The sequence below is a fragment of the Lutra lutra genome, chromosome X, assembly GCF_902655055.1.
Source record: "Lutra lutra chromosome X, mLutLut1.2, whole genome shotgun sequence".
In the NCBI taxonomy this organism is placed as follows: domain Eukaryota; kingdom Metazoa; phylum Chordata; class Mammalia; order Carnivora; family Mustelidae; genus Lutra; species Lutra lutra.
The window spans coordinates 16,255,957-16,279,708 of NC_062296.1; the positions used below are offsets into that span (position 1 = coordinate 16,255,957).

The window sequence follows — 23,752 nt, forward strand, 5'->3', positions numbered from 1 at the left end:
CTGGTGACAGACAGACCATGCATGGGCCTCAGGAGAGAGAGCAGAAGGTGATGACAAAACTTCAAGCCCAGGACACGGAAGGAACAGAGGTTGGGACAAAGGGATAAGCTGGGATGACTGAAATCCTAAAGAGTTTAGGGTCTTCACAGGTCAAGTTTCAAAAGTCTCCCAGAAGTCAAATGATGATGGTGACGACGACGATGGTGGTGCTGAATGATAACGGCAGGTAAATGTGTCTGGGCCAATGTGTCAGGACCTCACTTAGGCTAAGGACCTCACTTAGGCTAAGCACAGTACCCTCCCGGTCCAGGCGCCGCCACCACCCCTGCTCTTATTTCTATTTTACAGATAAACACGCTGAGGCTCGGAGAGGATAAGCAACTCATCCAGGTCCAACAACTAGTAAATGACACAGCTAGGATTTGAACTCAAGTAGCCTAAGGTTAGAGACCGCCCATTTAAACCGCCATACTAGAGAATCTTCTACCATTCCACACATTCCACACATTCACCTTGTAGACAAGCCTTGCTATAGCAGCTTAAAAGTTCATACATTTAATGGAACTTTCAGAGCTCATTTCCCTGAAGCCCTTCTTTCCCTGTGTCTAAACGTAGACCAGTCAGGTGTACAGAGCAGTGACCTAGGACTTGGAAGACCCTGGTCTATCCTAGCTGTAACGAACTAGCCAAGCAACTGGTCCAGAGGAAGTCAGTTACCCCTTACTGGGGCTGTTGCCTCATCCAAGCAATGAAAAGGCTGAAAAACCGATTCTAAGGTCCCTTTGAGTTTTCATATCTTCTAATTCCATACCGTTATATAAATCTCACTTACAGAAAGGAAACACCTCACATCTTAATAAATATTTTAATTCAGGTCTAGTTGAAATTTGTATAGTCAACTGAAAACGTCTTTGAATACCAACAGAGAAAGAATGGGCCTTTTGGTCTATCCATGCCTTGGTTCTAGCCCAGCTCTACTGACTAGCCACAAGCTATTTCTTGCCCACCTCGGATCACCACAGAAAGGAGAGAATATCCCCTCCTTTCCCCGGAAGGGCCAAGCCTAAAAGGAATACTCTCCACTCTCCTCTGCCGCCTTCCTTCCATCTTCTTATCTGACCACTGGGTTTGGCAATAGGAAACTGGCATGCTCCCTACAGGCCTGTTGCTGAAACTCCTTCTAATTTTCTGGTATGTTCCAACATATGTTGCTTAAGGGGTAAGCTCTGCCCCTACAACAGACCTATAGGGGAGGTCTAGCAAAGTGTGAACACTTTGGGGAACCTTTTGGGAACACACGCCTAGGCTATGTCCTCCAGCCCAGCCTTTGTCAGGAAGATGGCCACTATTTAGAGCTCTGGCTGGCTCCTGTGTCTTACTTCGTCATCGGTTTCAATGGAGGAGGGAAAGGAGGGGGTGTCATTTAGCGGCTCCCCCACATGTCCCCGTCCTAACACTCGTCCTTCCTGAACTTCATCTCATTTTGGCCAGACCATTTCTCTGATTCATTGATTTTTATTTATTTTTACTTTTTTTTTTTAAACAAGAGAACCCTTCCCTCCCTCGAAATCATGCCAGGAAGTATAAACAAGTCACAGAGATAAAAGCAGATCAACGGTCCTTGACGGGGATGTGGGAGTGGCACTAGAGCCCTTCGGGAAAAGCCCTGCACCATCTCTAAAGGGCACTCGTAAGCCTTTTCCAAAATATAAATGACCTTGTTAGGCTTAGCCTCACGTGCAAACTTAATGAACAGGCTGTTATTCTCCCCCTCAAAGGTAACTGAAAAACATACTTAGGACAGCTGCAGCTAACCTTCCACAAGACAAGTGCCCCCTTAAAAACTATGTAAATGGAATACTTATCAATCAAGAAATAAATGAGTAATTCCAATTCTCTAGGGTGATAGCTATGGAAAGGGAATAGTGGGGAATCGTCTCAAAGAACAGAACTATAGCTTTTCACAAGCCGAGTTCTCTCACTGGAAGGGCTCGATGGCTGTGTCCCGGCCCTCTGCCTTCCTGCTGAGCCACCACACCGACCCATTCTGGGCACACACACCTGAAAGCCTACTTGGACATTCCCCTGAAAAGTAATAGTTCCGCTAGGCCCAAGTCTTCGTAGCTTGTTAGTAAGCCTTTCGTGATGAATAAAAAGGAGATAATACGCATTGCTTCCCTCCCCTTGACAAGACTTCTTTATTTTAATCTTTTATTAAAGGAAATGAAATCAGCGTGGTAATATTTGCCCTTCGTAATCCCATACAGAGTGCCATCCTGGACTTCGGGCTCTTCTTCGAGGTGGTTACAAAGCAGATGATTAATGGATGTGAGTATTTCCCCAGATGTCGCAAGTTAAAGCCAAAGAGTTTAAATTTAGCAGGGCCACCATTTCTCCTGTTGAAAGATAAACTGTTTTCTTTTTTCCGTCTGCTCTCCGCAAGTTGCGGGCAAACTGGGTGTGCAGTGACTCCGACAATCGGACTAAATCAATTTCCACCGCATTTTTTAACCAACTTACTTTCTTCTCCCATCTAACGTTCTATCAACTTTGTCATCGCATACCCTTCTCACCTTGGTAAACGGACAGCAAGACGGAATGACGTGGAGAGGAAGAAGCCCTGCTTTTCCAATCAACTCTGTCTCTTGAGGAGACAGATGACTTTTCCCTTGGTCTTTGCCCTTAGCCTTATATGGAATATCTACGCGAGTTAAAACTTTAAAACTTCTGCAGTTTTCTTCTCACAACGAAAACAGACTCTAATTCTGAGAGAGAGAAGACAAGGTTTTCTTGCCCTCCTATGTAAACAGACCACTGTGATAGCCGAACCACCTTAAAACATTCAAACTTCTTTTTAAATTGTATTTACAGGCCACACACTTAGAAAGGAGCTTGTTAAAATGGTGAACTACACACTAGGAAGACACCGTACCATTAAAAGAATGAAATTGTCTTGCCTCTTGTATGTCCTTTAAAACTTTCTCCTGGTATTATATTTTCTAACCCTAACATCTTTTTCCCCCTCAAAACTCATGATTTAGACTGATTTCACTTTTGGGGGACTTAAGGTACTGATAGACTTTCAGGTTTAAAAGAGGTGGTCTATCATTCTGAATTACTAATATAGCCTTTTCTTATAAAATTACTAGTTTTAAGAATATTCAGTTCTCTTGGATTCCTGATTGTCAAAGTCTCTTCCCCAGAGGCGCGTAATGTCCTGAACTTGCTAAAATCCTCAAAGTGCGTTTATTTGACTAAATCAGTTCTCTCCCTGAGAACTCTGAATGCTACCATTCTATGTTTTGGTCCACCAATTAAAATCCATCCACGTGCTTCAGGAAATACTACCAGTCACGACCACACAAAAATTCTGGCTTATTTGAGTCCTCTACTTGTTAAAAAAAAAAAGTTCTTACGAAATTGCCCCCCTGGTACACTGCAGAAATGTATTTGACAGTCTGTGGCCAGCAGGACTGTTTTTCCAGCAGATGGCTAAGGCCCTAATGAATGTCTATTTTGTTAAAAGATTGTTATGTATTTATTTGAGAGAGACAGAGACAGAAAGAGCACGAGCACGGGGAGGGGCAGAAGGAGAGGGAGAATCCTCAAGCAGTCTCCCCACTAGGCACAGAGCCCAATGTGGGGCCTAATCCTGAGCCAAAGTCAGACATTTAACCCATTGAGCCACCCAGGTGCCACCATGAACATCTATTTTTAAGTAAACTGGGCAAAGAAATAATTCACAGTTTGAGTCTACTGACACAAAATTCATGATTTTGTGTCACCTATCTCTTTAGAAGTATGAGGTTGGTTGGTTTGTTTTTAGTGGGTAGGATTTTAGTAGGATTTTTTAGTGGATAGGATTGTTATCCTAAAGACTAGTCTAAAATATCTGCAAAATGCATTTATGAGTTTTCAATTCTTACCCCAGAGAATCAGGATGAAATTATGAAGTAGCACACCTCTCTCCTGAAAGCATAAGATCAAAAGAAATTTGATCTTTGCCAGAGGATGCGAACACCATAAAAACCAAACTTTAGAAACTTTTCTCTGAGAGTTAACTGCCCTGTTACGAAAGGAAAAAAAAATACTTGGAGTAGCAAAAAATTTGCCAAACTCGGTCAGATATAGTGTTAAATGCTACCTCTCTCACTTATAGACCATTTCAACTGTAGCTATTGACCTATTATCAGAAAAAAAAAAAAGTCCACTGCGCAGATCACGTGTTCAAATGTTTAGATTTTGGGTTCCGATAGAAGACACGTTTATGAACACATACACAAAATACAGATTAACAAAGGTGGCCTTGGAAAAACACAAGGACAGAGTGAGCCTAAGCCACCCACACACTACAGAATGAATTGAACAGAGGAGACGGTAGAATGGCCACTCATGACTTAAAAAGATCACATAGCATCTCTCTCCTCCAGACTAATTTTTTTAAAGAGTATTTATTTATTTGAGAGAGAGAGAGATTGGGAGAGACAGCACACAAGTGGGGGCAGGGTTGGGGGGGAGCAGAGGGAGACAGAGTAGCAGACTCCCTACTGAGCACAGAGCCCCCATACTGAGATCATGACCTGAGCCAAAACCAAGAGTCACCAAGGCACCCCTAGACTTTTTAAAAAATTATTTTGTCAAAAAATTTTATGAGTAGTTTTTGTTGTGTTTTGTTTTATTTTTACACTATACGAGTAACCTATATTCATTATTAAAAATCCCAACAGAAATACATGGTCAGGGGGAGCCTTCATGGCTCAGTCGGTTAAGTGTCTGCCTTCAGCTCAGGTCATGATTCCAGGGTCCTGGGATGGAGCCCCGTATCAGGCTCTCTGCTCAGCGGGAAGCCTGCTTCTCCCTCTCCCTCTGACGTGCCCCCTGCCACCCTGGCTCACGCCATGTGTGCGTGCGCCCGTATTCTCTGTATCTCTCAAATAAATAAATAAAAATCTAAAAAAGAAAAAAAGAAACACAAGGTTAGTTCATACTCTTCAGACATAACCATTGCTGGGAATCACTGATCTGTTAGCAGCAAACAGAAATGACACCAACAAGATGGAGTGACATTCCCTGACGTAAGGAGTCAGTGTGTAAGAAAGCACATTAGGCATGGACAGGAACCATTTTTCTTAAAATTTAAAGCAATTTTGAAATCACCCTGAATTCCATGCCTCAATTATTCCCCTGCATGACTTTCGGTTATACAGTCTAACCTGTACTTTTTCCGGAAAGAACAGTGGAAATAATCTAGTCTAATCCCTTTATTTTACAGATAAGAAAATTGACTCTACAAAAGGGAAGTGACTTGCCCAGGGTCACGAATCTATCTAATCAGTGGCAGACTGTGGCTACGTCCTAAACTGACATCCCTAGCCACAGGTACTTGACGGTGGGGCGGGGGGGGGGGGGGGGGAGGGTGACCCGCCAGACAGGATGTACCATGACCACTTTTTAGAAACTGATTTTTGTAAAAAGGACCTAGACTTAACCAGACTTCTAACACACAGATCAGAATCATCACTATGAGGTGGAGATCCCAATGTCAACACAGATGGGTGAGCTTTTAAGAAAAATAGAGACCTTTGCCCCGCCCATTCTCAGCTTTCACCTGCAAGAAATAAACCAGGACAGACCCTCATTTTCCAATGCCATGGCTGTTTGAAAGCCTAGATATTCTCCCCCACAATCCTGCTGTCTACTGTCTAGTTCTGCAGGCTCCCTGGGACACAGGCAAACGCCAAGAGAGACGGGGCTCCTGAGGACACAGCCATGCCTCCAGGCAACTGCAGGCCGATTTAAATCACATCTTGGTCTAGTTAGGCTAATCAACCTCCAAAGGTCATACTCTACCCTCCTCCCTCTTCCTTTTGCAAATTGTCATCTTTATAATAAAGCACCTTCTGTCACATCCACCCCCTCATGTCACGCTCTTATTGGAATGCTGCCAGTTCACTTTCTCTCCCCCCACCATGACGTCCCCAGCCTCCAGCTATCTGGGCTCTGTGTCTCCCCCGCCTTTGGTTAATTGATGCTCTAAGGGCTGGCGTCAGGAATGGGGAGACCCAACTCAGGGGGTAGAAGAGACAGGTCTGGCTGAAGCGCAGGGCTCCTGTGGGGAAATGATGTGGATTAAGTTTTATACTCACGGCATGAAGCAGATCCCAGTGGGCCCAGGATGGCATCCATAGACCTGGGGAGTCTTTGGAAGCTTGGGTGGGGAAAGGGGTTGATATGATGAAACGAGCTGTTTTTAGAAAGTCAGAGGTCAGTGGGGGAAGAGTCGGAATTTGGGAGGCACTGGGGAGACCACAGTGGTCAAAGCTCAAAAGGTCAGGCAGGACCTGGCCTCAAGTGATGGCAGCAGAAATTGAGTTGAAGGAACATATGTAAAAGACATTTCAAAGGGATGGACAGGTCTTAGAAAAAATGGAAGGACAAGGTCAAAGCTGAATAGTTCCTGGCTTTCAACCCTGGGTGACCGAAAGCTGGGAAATATGGAAGAGGGGATAGATTTGGGGCTACAGGGTCTTCCTGACGTGCTTACTATGAGCTGATGGCAGGACAGACAGCCAAGTGGAGATGTCCTGTAGTCAGCTACAGGTGCCTGGGTAAGAAGCTGAAGATGGAGAGGCATCCGTGTGGGAAGAATATTGGAAGCCATGAAGGAGGTCAGATGCATTGACCAAGGGAGCAGATTTGGAAGACAGGGAAAGAATACAGAAGAGACAGCTTCTGGAAGGAAGGAGTATTAACAGTTCCAAACGTAGTCAAGGGCAAAGAGAATAAACATGAGTAAATTGGCCCAAGTAGCTATATAGTGAATCCTAAGACCTTGAAAAATCATATTTACTTTCCTCGCTAGTACTGTTCCTCACTTGTACCAACATAAATGGTTTCAGTCTTTTGTTCATTAGCATTTAAGTCCAGAGCTTGGCTCTTGGTGCTAAGTTTACTGAACTATTCAACCTACAGGGCAGGACATAGATAATGAGAGAACAAATGCCATTAATGACGGGTATTTTCAGGCAAATACTGTTTAAGAAATGGCACTCCATTTTTCCTCCCAATGTTGGACACATCAGCACGAAAACCTTCATACACCTTTTCTCTGGTTAAGACCCCAGTGACTGAGTGGGGTGGGGGTAGGGGGCATCTCCGTTCCTTCGTTGAAATCCACCTCTCCCAACCTAACTAAGCAAGAAGAAATAAAAGCGACCTGGGTATGGCAGGGGTTGGGGGTCGGGGACACTGGGAGATGGGAAGGGAATGAAAAAGGTACCATTAGGTAAGGCCCAGGCTGATGCATAAAACAGGGCAAAGGTGGTTCTGGAGCCTTCCAGGCTTCTACAAAACCACTCTGCCTCCACACAAGTTATGGATTTGAAGAAATGAAATGGTTACTGTGGTGTATCTTGAACACATTTCTTTTCCTTACAAGAAAAACATGTATCAGGAGATTGCTAAAGTGAAAGTGGCAGATCCGATTCTGGAAGCCAATAGCTAGGCGAAGACTAGCCCATTGCTTTTTCAGGCCTACAGGTCTTCCTATAGGGCGGACTCAGCCCGGAGGACAGGCCCTCGACTCCACCTGCAACAAAGAGCCCCTATCTCCATGATCTCCACCAGCTCCACACTCCGTCCTAGGTAAGGGCAGAACCCACGGAACATCAAAAGCCAAACCATTTCACAAATGAGCGCACCTCGATATTCACCTAGAAACAGTCAGGAAAAAAAATAAATAAATAAAACTAGTAACTCTGGCAGTAATAATTTTCATTCATTGAGTGCTTGCTCAACTATAAATAAGAGCATGATAATTCTGTCTAAAAAAACATGGCTCCAGCACATACATCATAATGAGAAAATACCAGCGGGACGTTATTAAAAGGAAAGCTCTCCCATGACTGGAGGAAAAGCAAAGTGGCTCATTTACTGAAGACCTGAATACAGACAGACCCAGGTTACTATTCGGCTGCATTATAAGCAAGCTCTGGCCCCGGGTTTCTCTTGAGTTACGCTGGTTGGGAAGAGAAATGGAGTATGTGCTCTACAGTCATTGGCACATTGCCCTGTACATAGGCATCACTCAAGAAATGTCAGCCACCATTATTAGAAAGCGACTGTATTACTGTCCACGACTATAAGTAGTTATAAAGGCCAATCATATCTGTAAAAAGCACTTTCGTCCGGACTCATATTTGAACATTGCTATTTCCTCCTTGTGCTCACTTCGGCAGCACATATACTAAAATTGCTATTTCCTCCTTAAAGGGGAGTCTTTACAGTGGCAAAAAATAATAACGGCACATCAGGAGAACGGAGGTTAGAGAGAGGAATAATCATGGGAGTTCTCCTATCATGTGGACCTGGACGTCCCCCAACCTTTTAATGCTTCTGATGACACCCCATGATATAAGACGAGGGCTCTGCTAGGAAACATGGAGAACGCCTTCAGTAAGAGCATGGATACAAACCCCCCTTTGTTTCTTAGGTTTTACACTATGCCAAGCTGGAGAATTTATCCTTTATCCTACTTTTCTTGATGAATGCTGTTCCTAAGGATTCTTGGGCCAAGAAGCTCTATAAATCGAATCAGGGCTATGTCAAATATTTCTAATAACACTAAAAGCATGCAACATTTAGGGCCACTGGCAAGCACATATTACAAACAGAATTCTGCATTCCTGTGCTTACATTAGGCGTTCACACATATATTCTATTGTACTGAGCCCAGGAAAACACTTCTAACCCAACCAGTTGGATCACCAACTGTATCCAAAAGTGTAAGCTACCGAACTGGCTTTCAATTCAAACAAGAATGGGATGCTTTCATATTTTGCCCCAAGGCCAAGGGTTATCAACCCATCGACTCTGAACTGTATGATAACCTTTCATGCACAAATGAGTCCATTATGGTGTTAATTTTAAACAGAACTTCAAGAGAAAAGAGCCTCCTTAGCAAATAGTTTCTAGGACATGAACGTCATAAATATCTTAAGAAAGAATATACACTAACACTGCTAACAGAAATATAGTCAAGCCACATATGTCCTTTTATATTTTTAAGTAGCCACATTTAAAAAAAATAGAAATAGGTGAAAGTGATAGTATATTTTACTTAACCCAATATACAAAGAGTATGATTGCTTAAACTTATAATCGACCCAAAAATTGTTAATGAGATATTTAATGTATCTTTGTACTGAGTCTTCAAAACCAAGTATTTAATTTATACTTACAGCACATCTTGATTCAGATTAGCCACCGTTCAAGGGCTCGACTGCCACACATGCCCAGAGGGTACTGTACTGAATGTGTAAATATGGCCGATCTAAAACATTAATGGTGGGGCGCCTGGAGGGCTCAGTCGGTTAAACGTCTGACTCTTCATTTCAGCTCAAGTCAGGATCTCAGAGTCATGAGATCGAGCCCCGGTTGGGCATGGAGACTGCTCAAGGTTCTCTCTCTCCCTCTCCGTCTCTCCCCTCCCTCCCTCTCTCTCTCTCCCTCTCTAAAATGTGTGTGTGTGTGTGTGTGTATAATAAATGAATTAAAAAGACTAAAAATAATAAAACATGAATGGTATATTTGAAAAGCTATGCCTACCCTCACTGCCACCTCAGTCCTTCACCCTCCTTACTGGAGCCCTGAGAGTGTCCCCAACCCTCCCTTGGACCACTAGCCACCAGGAGTTGTGAGGAAGAAGGGAAGGATGTGTTTTTAACAAACCGCCCTGGAAACCCAAATCCATTTCCCCGTAGAAACAATAACAAACACAATAGCTCTCTGGTTAAGTGACATTAAGGGTTAAAAAGGCTTTCCTGAGAAGGAAGATCTGGGAACCTAATCACCCTTTAGAACATTGTATCCTGGAGAGAGTGTGTTCTGACCTTCCAGAACACACACAAAGGGACTGCCTGGATCTCTCATTTATTCTCTCTGCAAAAGGGAACTGGAGGCCATGTTTACAAAGAGGTTTTCACTGAAGGACTTAAATCAGCAGGGTCCCGTCTTCACACCAGTCATACAGAGGGTCCCCCATATGGAGGGTCCTTTAATCCTGCCCTTCTCTGGGAAGCAGCCATGTCTGAGCACTCTGGGAAACTAAGAGCTCTGTCCCAGAAGCGGTTCTAATTATCTTCCTGAAGCACAAGCAACCTGAGGAGGACAGGATTTGCCCTTTCCTTCCGTGTGCCTTGCCCTTCTGCCGTCCCTCCCACCCCAATCCCAACCTCAAGGCCGAGAGCTCTCAAGTGGTCAGCACTAATGCAAAACTAGGCAATTTCTCCCACAGCTTCTGGGTTCCCGCCCACCTTTCCTTCATCCCTCCCCCCAGCCCACCTCATCCTCCACTAGTGGGAATAATCACCAAATAAGCACACAGACAAACCCGGCACCATTGCTCTTCAACTCTGTCTTCTGTTTCTTCATCCCAGGAAAAATGTACACACTCTAGCTTGGAGGATTCAGAGCCCTTTTGTGATCCAGTCACAGCTCGTTACAATCCTGACTGGAGAAACTGACTCTCGCCATAGCTTGCCTACCCGCCTCCCTCACCTCCAAGCTGTTGGCTAAGAGTCCACTGTTCCTGACCCATCCCATCCCTCATTCACATTCTCCAGTCACCTTTGTTCCAAGGACCATCCTCATGACTCTTGATCACTAGGACCATGACTTTTCCCCTTCTGCCACACCTCCCCCCCGCCAGATCTTTCAGGCCTAGATCACAGGGCCCTAGACAGTGCTAGCAATCCACTGTCAGACTTCTCTTCTGGAAGCACCATTTTGATCCTATCACCCCAGTGGTGATAAAAGTCAGACCACCGGTTACCTTCAGGGGAGGAAGGGATCGCAGGAAGCAGCAAGAAGCTTCTTCGGGGGCTGATGGAAACATTCTGTAGCTGGGTCTGGGGCGGTGGTTACATGAACGTAGAAAGGTTTAAAACTGTATCAGGTCGTTAAGATTGATGTATCTCAGGATATAAGTTATACTCCAACCAACAAAAGAAACGAGGATGCACATACATCGGTCTTGTCAAAGACACAATTCTCCCAAATTATAAACCCGAACCTAAGTGAAAGCACTAGCTGTAATCAACAATAAACACGTCAAACCGTTAATAGTGATCACTCTCTGAAGGAAGAGTAGCAGAAACCAGAGTGGGGACTGGGGAGCTGTCCCACTTCCGTACTGCTTGAAGTCTTTTTCTCCCATTTCTTGAGTACCTGCTAAAATCTAAGCACTCCCTGCGGAGCTCGGGGCACAAAGAGAGAGAAGTTCCAATATGGGGCCTTAAGGAGCTCACATTAGGGAAGCCAGGGTGAGCACTGAGAATCACCATATGACATGCTGATTGCCAGAGTGGAGGTCTGCACAGTGTTGGGGGACCACAGTGGAAGCTCTTACCCCCTTTGGAGTAAATGTGGGGCAGAGGGGCAGGATGACTCTGGAGAATACAGAATGAAGACCAAGAACGTACAGAATGTCGGGCCAAGTTTATCCCAGGCAGAGGGAACAAGAGGCAGAGTGAGTCTGGAGAAGACAGCCGGCCTACTTTGTCACTGTGGCTGGAGCCTGAGGTCCAGGAGAAGGCACAGCTAGGAAGGTAAGCCAGATCATGAAGGCCTTGGAGAAGTCCAGATTCTACTCCGAAATGTACTGGGGACCCACTGAAGGATTTTAGTAGGGGGATGACTTTATTTTACTTTTATTTTGAGAATGACCAATTTAGCGACAAGGAGGGAGAGAAATCGGTCGGAAGCAAGACCAGAAGTACGGAGACCAGCTGAGTGGCTCCCCACTCCCTGAGGAGTCGGTTCATCCCTTTCCCTCTGCCCCCCACACCACTCGCGTTCGCACACTCTCTCTGAGAAATATATAAAATCTTTTTAAAAAGAGAAATTTTTTCCAGTAAACTACATTTAATTCATAGGTTGGACAAAAGTCTGTAAGCATCTACTTCACATGTATGTATAACTGATATATCCTTATATTAGTTTCATGTATACAACGTGTTGATTTCATATTTGTATATACTACGAAATGATCACCACAATAATTCTGGTTAACACCCATCACCATACACAGTTACAAAATTTTCTTTTTTCTTATGGTAAGAACTTTCAAGATTTACTCTCTAAGCAACTTTCAAATGTGCAATACAGTTATTATTAACTATAATCACCATGCCATATATTACATCCCCGTGACTTATTTATTTTATAACCAGAAGTCCGTACCTTTTGACCCCTTCACCCATTTTGCCCACCTCCCAACTGTGATCTTGGTTTTTGTTTTTCTGTTTTGTTTTGTTTTGGCTTCCACATATAAGTGAGATCACATGGTATTTGTCTTCCTCTGCCTGACTTATTTCACTGAACATAATCCATGTCTTGCAAATGGCAAGATTTCCTTCTTTTGTATAGCTGAATAATATATGTATCACTATTTCTTTATCCTTCATCCATCGATGGACACTTACGCTACTTCCATTTCTTCAGCTATTATAAAAAATGCTGCAATAAACCTAGGGGACTGGGAGTGCAGGTGTCTTTTGAGTCATTGTTTTTATTGTCTACAGATAAATACCCAGAAGCAGATCATAGGGTATTTCTATTTTTAATTTCTTGAAGAACCTCCATACTGTTTTCCGGAGCGGCTGCACCAGTCTGCATTCCCACCCACAGCGCACAAGGTTCCCTTTTCTCCACATCACTGCCAACACTCGTTATCTTTTGTCTTTTTGATAACAGTCATTAACACATGGGAGGTGATATCTCACTGTGGTTTGGATTTGCGTTTCCCTGATGCTGAAGGATATTGAGCATCTTTTCATGTACCTGTTGGCCATCTGGATGTCTTCTTGGGAGAAACATCAATTCAGATCCTCTGCCCATTTTTTAAGGATTTTATTTATTAATTTGACAGAGGAAGAGTACAAGAGAGCACAAGCAGGAGGAGCAGCAGAGGGAGAGGGAGAAGCAGGCCACCACTGAGCCGGAAGCCTGATACTATGGGACCCTGGGATGATAACTTAAAGCCAAAGGCAGACACTTAACTGACTGAGCCACCCACGTGCCCCTCCTCTGCCCATTTTAAACTCAGATGATTGCTTTTTTGCTATTGAGTTGGATGACTTCTTTATAGATGTTGGACATTAATGCCTTATCTCAATGTATGATTTGCAAATATTTTCTCCCCATTCAGAAGGTTGCCTTTTCATTTTGTGAAAAGCTCCTCTCCCCTTATTTCAAAATGCCCACCATTGCATGCTTGCAATGGCCAATGACAGCTGAAAAGGAAGCAAGGTCCAGGGAGACACAGTTGATAATAGAAGTTGGTGCACCCCCTTCGTGGCATTTTGAGATTCGAGTGCACCTTCTTGTCTCAGGTTGCTCTCACAGGCCCTGTTGCTACCAGTTCACCCAAAAGTACTTCCTTAGCTTCCAACCACAGTGAAAGGCTCCCCTCTAAGTCACTCTTTTGTCTAAATAAGGCCCATCACAATAGTGGGTGGGGGAGGGGGCAGGCATAGGAAAAAGGGATGCCTTAGTTAAAAGACCAACACAGGTTTGGAATACAGATCATTTAAAAAGCATTAATTTTACTTCCTAAATCTGTAAGCCAAACTGCTTCCTTTGCTGACACATGTGGACTCGGGCATGCAGATACCAGTGAACAAAACTAGCTACAGGATGTGAAAAAGCAACACTCAAGGGGAAATTTCACTTTTTCAAGTGCTCTGTGTTTTCAGATTACAGACTTGGGATAGTTCTTTGAAACATGTCTTCCTACTTATAAAAAAACAAAACAAACAAACAAAACAACTTCTGCCCACTATTTATACATGTGTTTCAGCTATTTCTAGAAAAGTGACTCAGTCTGATGTTCAACTCAGTCTGATGTTCAAAAGCATTTCCTTCAACAAAAAAGAAATCATTTTAAGAAAGTAGCTTCAAACATCAAACTATTCTGAATATGTATGATATCCCCTAGTCTCATGGCTCAACTTTCTTCACTGAATAAAAGGAAATTATGATTCATAGCAAAACAAAACATACAAGACAGCAGAACCTCAGCCAAAACTATTAAGAACCAGTAAGCAAAACAAGCCCCACTTTTTAAAAACCATGTATTAGTCTTTATTTTTTTTATATATATATTTTTTGAAGATTTTACTTATTTATTTGACAGAGATCACAAGTAGACGGAGAGGCAGGCAGAGAGAGAGAGAGAGGGAAGCAGGCTCCCTGCTGAGCAGAGAGCCCAATGCGGGACTCGATCCCAGGACCCCGAGATCATGACCTGAGCCGAAGGCAGCGGCTTAACCCACTGAGCCACCCAGGCGCCCAAAAAAACCATGTATTAGTCTTATATGATTACACTAGAAGCGTCAAATATTAAACGGGGATTTTCATCCTAGCTGTGTACACTAAAGATACCATTTTATAAAAGTAGTGTTAACACTCATGACACTGTGTATTAAACTTGTCTACAAAGCAATGCTTGAAACAGATGTAGCACAGAATGCTTGCATTCCATATGCTTTTTATGCAGTCCCCCAATCAAGCCTCATTCCATCCCTGCCAGCCAACTGCAAGTAACAGGTATGACTAATTTTAAAAGAGCACACAGCCATTCCTAGGGGATGTGCAGTAAGAAGCTACTAAGTCCCAGGTGAAATACTATATTCATGTACTCAACAGTATACATGGGGGGAAAATGCGAACCACTGTAACTTTTCACAAGATTTACTGTCAGAGCCTGTAAGTGGATATACTGGGAATAGTTCCACGCCTATTAGGAAAAAACCTCCCAACCAAATGCACAACTTCTGCCTGTTACACCACCAAAAGAACTGAATCTTATAGTAGAAAAAAAAATTCTCTGCAGTGTGTGGAGCTGTATATAACCAACACCTGAGAAATAAGCGGTTATTTTGAGGAGAGATAATCAATGGTCCTCCAACTGTAAAGCGACTGGGAAATACCAGTACACAGTGTTCTGCAGAAAAATAAGCTACCGATAAAACCCTATAATGGAACATCCCTTGGCTGACGGGGGCCCAGGCTCTTAATGAAGAGTGAGGTTGTGAGTAGGAACTCACATGCCCGCTAACAATCAAAGAAAGAACTTTTTGGTAATCTGTGTGACAGAAAACAGACCTTTCTGGCCCCCAGCTATTAGCTAATGAAAGACTCAACTAAATTTTAAGAAAAATTCACCAGATGTTCTAAAATTTCAGGCCTTCCCAAATGCCTAGATCCTAAAAGCCAAAGAACAAATAGTTACCACATGCTGAGGGGTTTGGGGGAATGCAGGAGGGAGTGGCTAAGGAGACTCAGAAAAAGAAAATGCTACCAAAGATGCCTTTCTTTAGTGATTCAGGTACACACAGCAACGTGACAGAAACATCTGTGAGATCATTAACCATGAGCCATTTTCTAGCACATGGAGTTATCATGTGAGATGAAAATGAAAAACCTGAGCGAACCTTGGTAAAGCATCAAGCCTAAATAAGAAGGCAACTAATGATGGGTAATTAAAAGCATTACACATTGTGCCTTCCCATACCTGACCTACAGGAGAAAACAGGATCAAATTTAACTTGGAAGGACTTTTTTTTTTCCTTAATGGGAAAAAATGTGATCTATAAAATGGCAGGATAAAATGAGCTAACAGATGAAACTTTCACTAAAAACAAGATCCAACTTTTCCCCTCTGTTCCCAGAACTATCTGGAGCCTCCAAAATACCATGGATAAGTTACGCAGCCGCTAAAAATTTTAAGTATGAAGACTATGTGGCAAGCCGGAATAATTCATGGGACAAAATAGGTGGGGAAAGTAAGAACACAAAGTAATATGTATACGGTGGTTAAGATGCATGATGGTTGTTAAGGGGGAAGGGGTGAGACTTTCCTTTTCCTTTTCAAAGATTCTGTAAATATTGTCATGAAATGTTTCTAGATCAAAAACGTTCAATAAGTTATCCTTTCAAGAAAAAAAAAAAGCCACACTGCTTTGTGGCTTATCCTTTTTACTACTTCAAATTAAGGAGAATTTCCAATGGCCACACTACAGACGGTGGGTTCTTATCTGCATTAGTACTCAAAGGGTGTAGACTTTCAGACTTAGGACGGACAAACATCTGCTTTTCTCTATGGAAGAAAAATGGTCACACCCTTTTGGGAAAGTGACATTTTTTAAAAGCTTATGGCATTTTGAAAGTTGTCTACTCGCTGCAGTTTTTAATATAGATAAATGGAAAACTGAAAACAAAGCCTCCAAACCAGAAGAGTTTGGAGGGGAACCCACTAATCGAACTGTTAACCCAAACTACGAGTTAACAAGATTAAAGCCTCCCTTTGGTTTTATTTCTGAAGGCACACTCTCTGGCCAACTATTCGGTTTGGTAGGTTCCGTTCTTTTAAACACTTCCCTCGCCTGAAAACGGATTACAACACATCCAGACTGCCGCTCCCCAGCACTACTAAGATAATTCTGAGAAAGGAGGCGTCTAGCAAAAGACGTCAAGGATTATGGTAATAATACATTTTTGAAATTTCAACATGCAAGCAGGAGTCTTATGCAGGTTGATTTCAAAGTCTGCGTTCTAGTTTATCGGGCCACTGCAGGCAAGGCAGTTCATTATCTGCTCGCCATTCGGAACATAAATTAACCACCCCACGGAGGTTAAATCCTCCCTACTTTTCGCCTGTAGGTCAGAATGCCATGGATCAAATCATCGAATTTGGTTACTGCAGCCTCGCGCAGTCGAGTCCTCCCCACCCCTTCCCTCTTTTCTTCTCCCAGGACAAACCCCTCCGTGGCTAACAGCAACCTAATTTAGGATGTGAATAGGTAGGCCAGGTCCCTAAAAAGCTCGGGCCCCCTGTGAGTTCCGATCAGCACGTCTCCGCCCTGGCCCGTCCCGGCTCCAGCGGAGCCCGCAAAGAAACACTAACAGTAGCAGGGGTGCCTACAGGCGGGCGGGAGCGGACCGATCCCGCGGGGGGGGGGGGGGGCGGGGGATTGAAAAGATAAGTTTCTGCGGGTCTGGGGCTGGGGAGGCACGCTCCGCGGGCAGATCGGCCATCGGGCGGGGTGGGGTAGAGACCACAGACGTGCACAGGCTCCGTCTCCTATCCGAGGGCCGGCGGCTGGCTCTGCCACGCTCTCAGCAGGAAGGGGAGGGCAGCAGGAGGAAGAGCGGGAGGCGCGGTGCGGGAGGAGAGGGGAGGGGAGGAGGGGAGAAGGAGGAGGCAGGGCCAGAGGAGGAGCCGGCTCCAGGAGAGCCCGCGCGCCGGGCCCGCAGCACCTCTGGGCGGAGTCGCTCGGCCCGCCCTGCCCCTCGGCCGCCGCCACCGCCGCCACCGCCACCGCCGCCGCCGCGCCCGGTGCGCCCCGAGGGGGCGGGCCCACCCCGCGGCCTCCCTCCGGGTCTCCGGCCCTCCTTCCCCTCCCCTCCCTCCCCTCCCTCCCTTCCATCTCAGCAGCGCCCTCAGTCTCCCTCTCTGGCTCATACAAAAGCAAAATGTCCGCCATGTTCCGAGGCCGCTGCGGTCGGCGCCGCCACCAGCTCGGCGGCGCCCCCCTCCAGCCGTTTGCCCTGCGGCCGCCCCTCCCGCGTCCCATGGCCCCGGCCCCGGGCGCCGCCGCTGCTCCGCCAGCCCTCCGCGCGCCCCCCACCGGCCCGCGCGCCCCGCCGGGCACCGCAGCACCTCCTCGGGCGGGGGCAGGGGGCAGCAGCCCCGGGCGCCTGGCTCCCGCTTCCCGCCCGCCCACGCCCTCGATGGCCCCTTTACCTTGATGCAGTACGGGGGTTCGTCGTAGGTGACCAGCATGTACCTGTCTCCGCGGCTGGCCGGGTCCCGGGCGCGCAGCTGCGTGACGAGGGATGACGGAGGGGGCCGCGAAGGGAAGGAGGGAGGAGGGGGCGATACGAACGTTACAGAAGCACCTAGATCCACCACCACCCCCATCCCTCAGGAGCTCTCCCCAGCTCTCCCCTCCCCTCCCTTTACCTTCAAGAATAACTCCACAGCGCCTTTGGCAATGTCCAAATAGGAGGTGCCCAAGTCAGTGCGCTGGTTCATAGAGGCGGACGTGTCTATGAGGAACAGCAGGATGGGCATCTTCCCCCGCACCCCTGGCTCCGCTGCCCACTCTCCTGACCCTCTTGCCCTCACTGCCGCGGACTACCACCCGAACCCTCAACTCTCGCAGAGCCAGGGTGCAGGGAGCAAGAGGAAAAGGGGGAGACGGGACGGGACGGATGGAACTGCTCCGGGCCTCCTCTTTCTGCAGCCCCACCTCCTCTCCCTCCAAGGGAACTTGAAAGTGTGAGCGTGTGTAGCCCTCGGGGCCCTCCCCCTTCCCCTCCCCTGCCACCACTACTGCCGCCGCCGCCGCAGGGACTACTGCCCAAGCATCCGTCCACGCTCACTCAAGCGCTCGCCCCAGACTGAGAGCTGTCTCTGTTCACCCACACACAACTTCTGTCCGCTCACCTACCATGGGCACCATGTGACCAGAACCCACGCCATTGGCTGCCAATTATGTGGTATTTGCATATTCATTAGATGACAGGGCAAGGGGAGGGACTTTGGCGAACCCTGGGAGTTGAAGTTTGAACCCAGGCAGGGGGTAAGGGGGAATGTTAAGGACCCTCCTTTAAAGGACTTGAAAGCTGTCAGGATACTTGGGGTGGTTTGAAGGGATTTTCGCCGGCTCTTCAGAGATGACGATTCGAAAGGGAGAGTGAATTTGAGCAACAGTTGCGCAGCACTACAGAAGCAGATGCTTGGACAGGCTGCCCAGAAGACGCTCTAACTGCAATCGATCAATCCTGCCAGTGGCTAAGACCAAAACATTTCAGAAGCACAAACTTCTTTCCTGGCAAGTCCTACTCGCATTCCTTCCGATGCCTCCCCACTCTTGATCCGTATTTGTAAGGCGGTTGCTGGCCTTGCATTCCACGTATATCCACTCAGAAAGAAAACTAAAGCTTAAACACAAGTTACCTAAACCGGCCTTTTGAATGCGCAAGCTTCTTCGGTTTCAAGGAGTTTTTTAAGTATTGCCCTGCCAGTGATAATTCCACCCATGCTTGCGTCTGCACAGCCTTTACACATGGGAGGTTTGCCAACCTACATTGTGATTCAGCTCACGTTTATTGAGCACCTATGAAGTGCCAGGTACCTACATTAGCTTTATTTAATCTTTGAAACAATTATGGTAGATGGCATTATATTCAATTTTCAATAAGAGAAAGTGCAGCTTGCCGGAATTAGGGCAACAATGAGGAATATTTTCTTTTAAAAGGGGATGGGGTGCCTGGGGGGGGATCAGTCAGTTAAACATCTGCCTTTGGCTCAGGTCATGATCTCAGGGTCCTGGGACCCAGCCCCCCCTCCAGCACTGGGCTCTCTGCTAGGTGGGGAATCTGTTTCTCCTCTCCCTCTGCCTCTCCCCCCTGCTTGTGTGCTCACTCTCTCTCAAATAAATAAACAAAAATATTTTTAAAAATAAAATAAGGGTGCTTGGGTGGCTCAAATGGTTAAGTGTCTGCCTTTGACTCAGGTCAGGATCCCAGGGTCCTGAGATTGAGCCCCGCAATGGGCTCCCTGCTCAGCAAGGAGGGGAGCCTGCTTCTCCCTCTCCCTCTGCCATCCACCTCCAACCCCCGCTTGCGTTCTCTGGCTCTATTTCTCTGTCAAATAAATAAATAAAATATTTTTTTAAATGAATATTCTCAGGTCTGGCTCTGTGGAGAGGCTCAGGAAGGGCCAACCACACTTGGCTGTCTACTTCACGTAACACAACTTTTAAATATGGAGGTGTGATTCCCAGCAGTGTGTTATAAACAACATGGAATCCTTGATCTTCCATGAGCTTACCATTTCATATATTCTTTGTAATATATATAGTGTGTGTATACACACACACACACACACACACACATACATATACCTACATATACACTCAATAACATTTTCAGAAAAATAAGATTTCAGAAGAGGCCACATGGCAGCATTTGAACCAGGGACAAACAACAAATGCAAGTAAAAAGTGCAACAGAGACAATGGTCCAGTGGTCTAGAAGTTCAGAAGGTTTCATGGATGGGGCACAGAGGCAGAAGGGAGGGATTCCGGGTCAGAAGGAATAGTGTGAACAAAAATTCAGCCAGTGATAGTAATATGCTTGGGCATTTCAGACCAGTGTGGTGGGATACCCCCAGTGGGAATTAATGAGGAAATCAGGATGAAAAAGGCACTAGAAGTTTCCATTTCCATTCTGACACAAATATGGTTGGACAAGGGCAGTGTCTACATGAGCCAGGGAACTAAAAGCACAGCACCGGTTGTGGCATCGTAACAAATTACCACAGAGTCAGCAGCTCAGAACAACATGTGTGTTTATTACCTGACACTGGCCATGACTCAGGGATCTCTGTTCAATCTCAAAGACCACAGTCAAGATGTGGGCCAGGCTGGGTTTCCATCTGGAGATTTGACTGGGAAAGAATCTGCTTCTAAACTCAGTCAGAAGGAGGGTCTTGGGGGTCATCTATGAATTCTGCCTAACATTAGATGAGGGTGGGATTATTAACTAGAAACAAATTCTGCCTAGCTCACAGTTTTGGTTAGAGTCAACTCCAAGTAATAATATGCCACTTTCAGCCCATGAGATCAATGCATGGGGTTGATTGGTTGCTTAGACTATTCTTTGGTTGAAGAATACAAGATTTTCCATTAAGGGGGTGCCTGACCATCTGACTGTTGATTTCAGTTCATGTTCTCAGCGTGGTCAGATAGAGCCCTGAGCCAGGGTCTGTGCTCAGTGGAGAGTCTGCTCGAGACTCTCTGTCCCTCTCCCTCTGTCCCTCCCCCACTCACATACACGCATTCTCTCTCTCTCTCTCTCTCTCTCTCTCTAAAGCAAATAATAAGTCTTTTAAAACAATATTTCCTGTTAGGAGTTTATATCATATATATATATATAATATTTTGTATTATACAGTTTAATATATTTTATAATAAATTGATATAATATATAAATGTCATTTGTGAATTGAGGCATATCATACTCCTTATCTATGATACCACGTTTCACCAGATACCACCTTATACCAGTCAGAATGGCTAAAATTAGCAAGACAGGAAACAACAAATGTTGGCGAGGATGTGGAGTAAGGGGAATTCTCTTACACCGTTGGTGGGAACACAACAGTATGGGAAAACAGCGTGGAGGTTCCTCAAGAAGTCAAAAATAGGGCTACCCTACGGTCCAGCAATTGCACTACTGGGTATTTACCACAAAGATGCAGATGTAGTGTAAAGAAGGGACACATGCACACCAACGTTCAGAGCAGCAATGTCCACAATAGCCAAACTGTGGAAGGAGCCTAGATGCCCTTCAACAGATGAATGGATAAAGAAGATAAGGTACATATACACAATGGAATATTACTCAGCCATCAGAAATGAATACCCAACTTTTGCATCGACATGGATGGGACTGGAGGAGATTATGCTGAGTGAAATAAGTCAAGCAGAGAAAGACAGTTATATGGTTTCACTCATATGTGGAATAAAAGAAATAGCACAGAGCATCATAGGGGAAGGGAGGGAAAATTGAATGGGAAGAAATCAGAGGCGGAGACAAACCGTGAGAGACACTTGACTCTGGAAAACAAACTGAGGGTTACAGAAGGGGGAGGTGGGTGGGCGGATGGGGTAGTTGGGTGATGGGCATTAAGGAGGGCATGTGATGTGATGAGCACTGAGTGTTATATGCAACTGATGAACCACTGAACACTGTATCTGAATGAATTTAAATTTAAATTTTTAAAAAAGGAAAAAAATTTAAAAAGTTAAAAAAATAAAAAGATTTCCTATTAGGAGTTTATATCCTATATATAATATATATAATATATATATTTATAATCCTGTATATAATATATTTTATGTTATACATTTTAATATATTTTATAATATAATATATTTTATAATATACTGATATAATATATAAATATCATTTATTAATTGGGGCATATCACACTCCTTATTTATACATTTGTATCTATATGAAAACAGTTATCTATAGTAATAAATATAATAAATAAATTTAATTATAAATATTTATATTATTTATAATTATATATATTTATAATATTATATTATATTATATTATATAGGTAGGTAGATAGACAGATAGAGCTATGTCCCAGTTCATCAATGGCATTTTGAGATGACACAAAAAATCTTCTTTTTGCTTTCCCCCCAACTTTTCTACAATGAGTGTACCCTACTTGTACCATCAGGCAAGAGATTACATTACAAAATGACATACAAAGTGGGCGTGGGGGTGGGGTACCCGGGTGACAGGTACTGAGGAGGACAGGTGATGTGATGAGCACTGGGTGTTATATGCAAATAATGAATCGTTGAACACTGCATGAAAAACTAAAGATGTACTTACTATATGTTGGCTAACTAAACATAATAATAAAAAATAAATAAAATATTTTTTAAATGACATACAAACTCTTCACAAACAATCCCCCCAGGTGACTGCCGTTGAAGCAGTTTTCGGAAATGCTTTACGGGTACTGGGGAAACGCACATACTTCCGGTCAGGACGCGCTCCGAGGCTGAGGGCAAGCAGGCTCCACAGGACCGCCCTTAGGATGTGCTGCTCGCTGTGCAGGTAAACGCCTTTTCATGGTTTTGTTTTCTCCCCTACCAGGGCACATTATTGATCTTTCCCCACATAAGGGCAAATGGAATCGAAATGATGTAAATATAGAATCTGAAAACTGTCTGTGTCTCATTATAAAACACAAAAGTGACAATATATATTTAAAAAAAAATAACCATCTAGCGGGTTTATTGGCTTCTCCAGATCAAACCAAACCCCTAGCCCTCAGCATGAAACCTCTCTTCCTACTCCCTGGAGGAAAATAACCGTCGTGTCATGTTTGAGCGAGCGTAGACACCTTTATCGCATTTCTTTGGCACACATCAACCCTAAATTCCGCCGCGCGAGCCCTTTCTCTCGTTTTTTCCTCCCCGGACCATCAGCCCCCTCAAGTTATAGGTTAATGTGTGCCTTGGCTTTGCCTCCTTCTGGAATGTCAAGTCCTGGGGAGCAGCCAGAGCCTATAACCAAGGACAGGTACAGAGCACAGGCTCAGCAAATGGTTGTTGAAAGAAATTACTGGCTGTCCCTTCTTTCGTTGTCTTCCTGGGCCTGACTTACTGGCCTCTGCCTGCCACCCTCCACTGAAGCAGGACAGCTCCCTGTCCCTTTGGGATTGGGGCACGAGTGAGCCCTTTTTGGGCCAAGCCCTTGAGCTGATAATCCTCACCCTGCCTGAAAACCAAGCAACCAACCAAAAACCCTGCGGCTTCCCTGTGGTTCTACTCAGGCTTCCTTTTGGAATGATTCTTCCTTGGGCCACTGCTCACTCTTTGTTTCCCTCAGCCAAATCCTCTCCCTGCCTGCTTGCCAGTCTCAGGCCCACTTTCGCCACCAGGCCTCTGGCCAGGTAACAGGATGCTTTGTTCATGGCGGCCCTATGACCTGCACTAACCATCCTGTCTTCTTTTGGCTTTTCTCATGTTTTTGAACTCGCTAGCTCTTGAAAATAGTTTCTGCTTCCCTCTTCATGTCTCTGCCCTTTATCTGCTTTTCGTTCACCAGAAGCCTCTAAATCAATTCACTTTAATGCCTCACCATACTCCCC

The 23,752-nt window shown here is 45.0% G+C and overlaps 1 protein-coding gene across 6 annotated transcripts in view; it reads right to left on the reverse strand.

The window, feature by feature from the left end:
- Positions 1–18,466, reverse strand: part of LOC125091743 (integrator complex subunit 6-like) — a 53,327-nt gene extending 34,861 nt beyond the window's left edge. For all 6 annotated transcript variants that reach the window (XR_007124741.1, XM_047715666.1, XM_047715664.1 and 3 more), the window contains exons 1-2: positions 18,026–18,466; positions 17,807–17,884 (exon numbers count right to left, since the gene is read on the reverse strand). Coding sequence is in view for 5 of the 6 variants with exons in the window: in XM_047715666.1 (XP_047571622.1) it covers positions 17,807–17,884; positions 18,026–18,136 (189 nt within the window). In the remaining variant the exon portion in view is untranslated. The remainder of the gene's footprint in view (positions 1–17,806; positions 17,885–18,025) is intronic.
- Between the last annotated feature and the right edge of the window lie 5,286 nt (positions 18,467–23,752).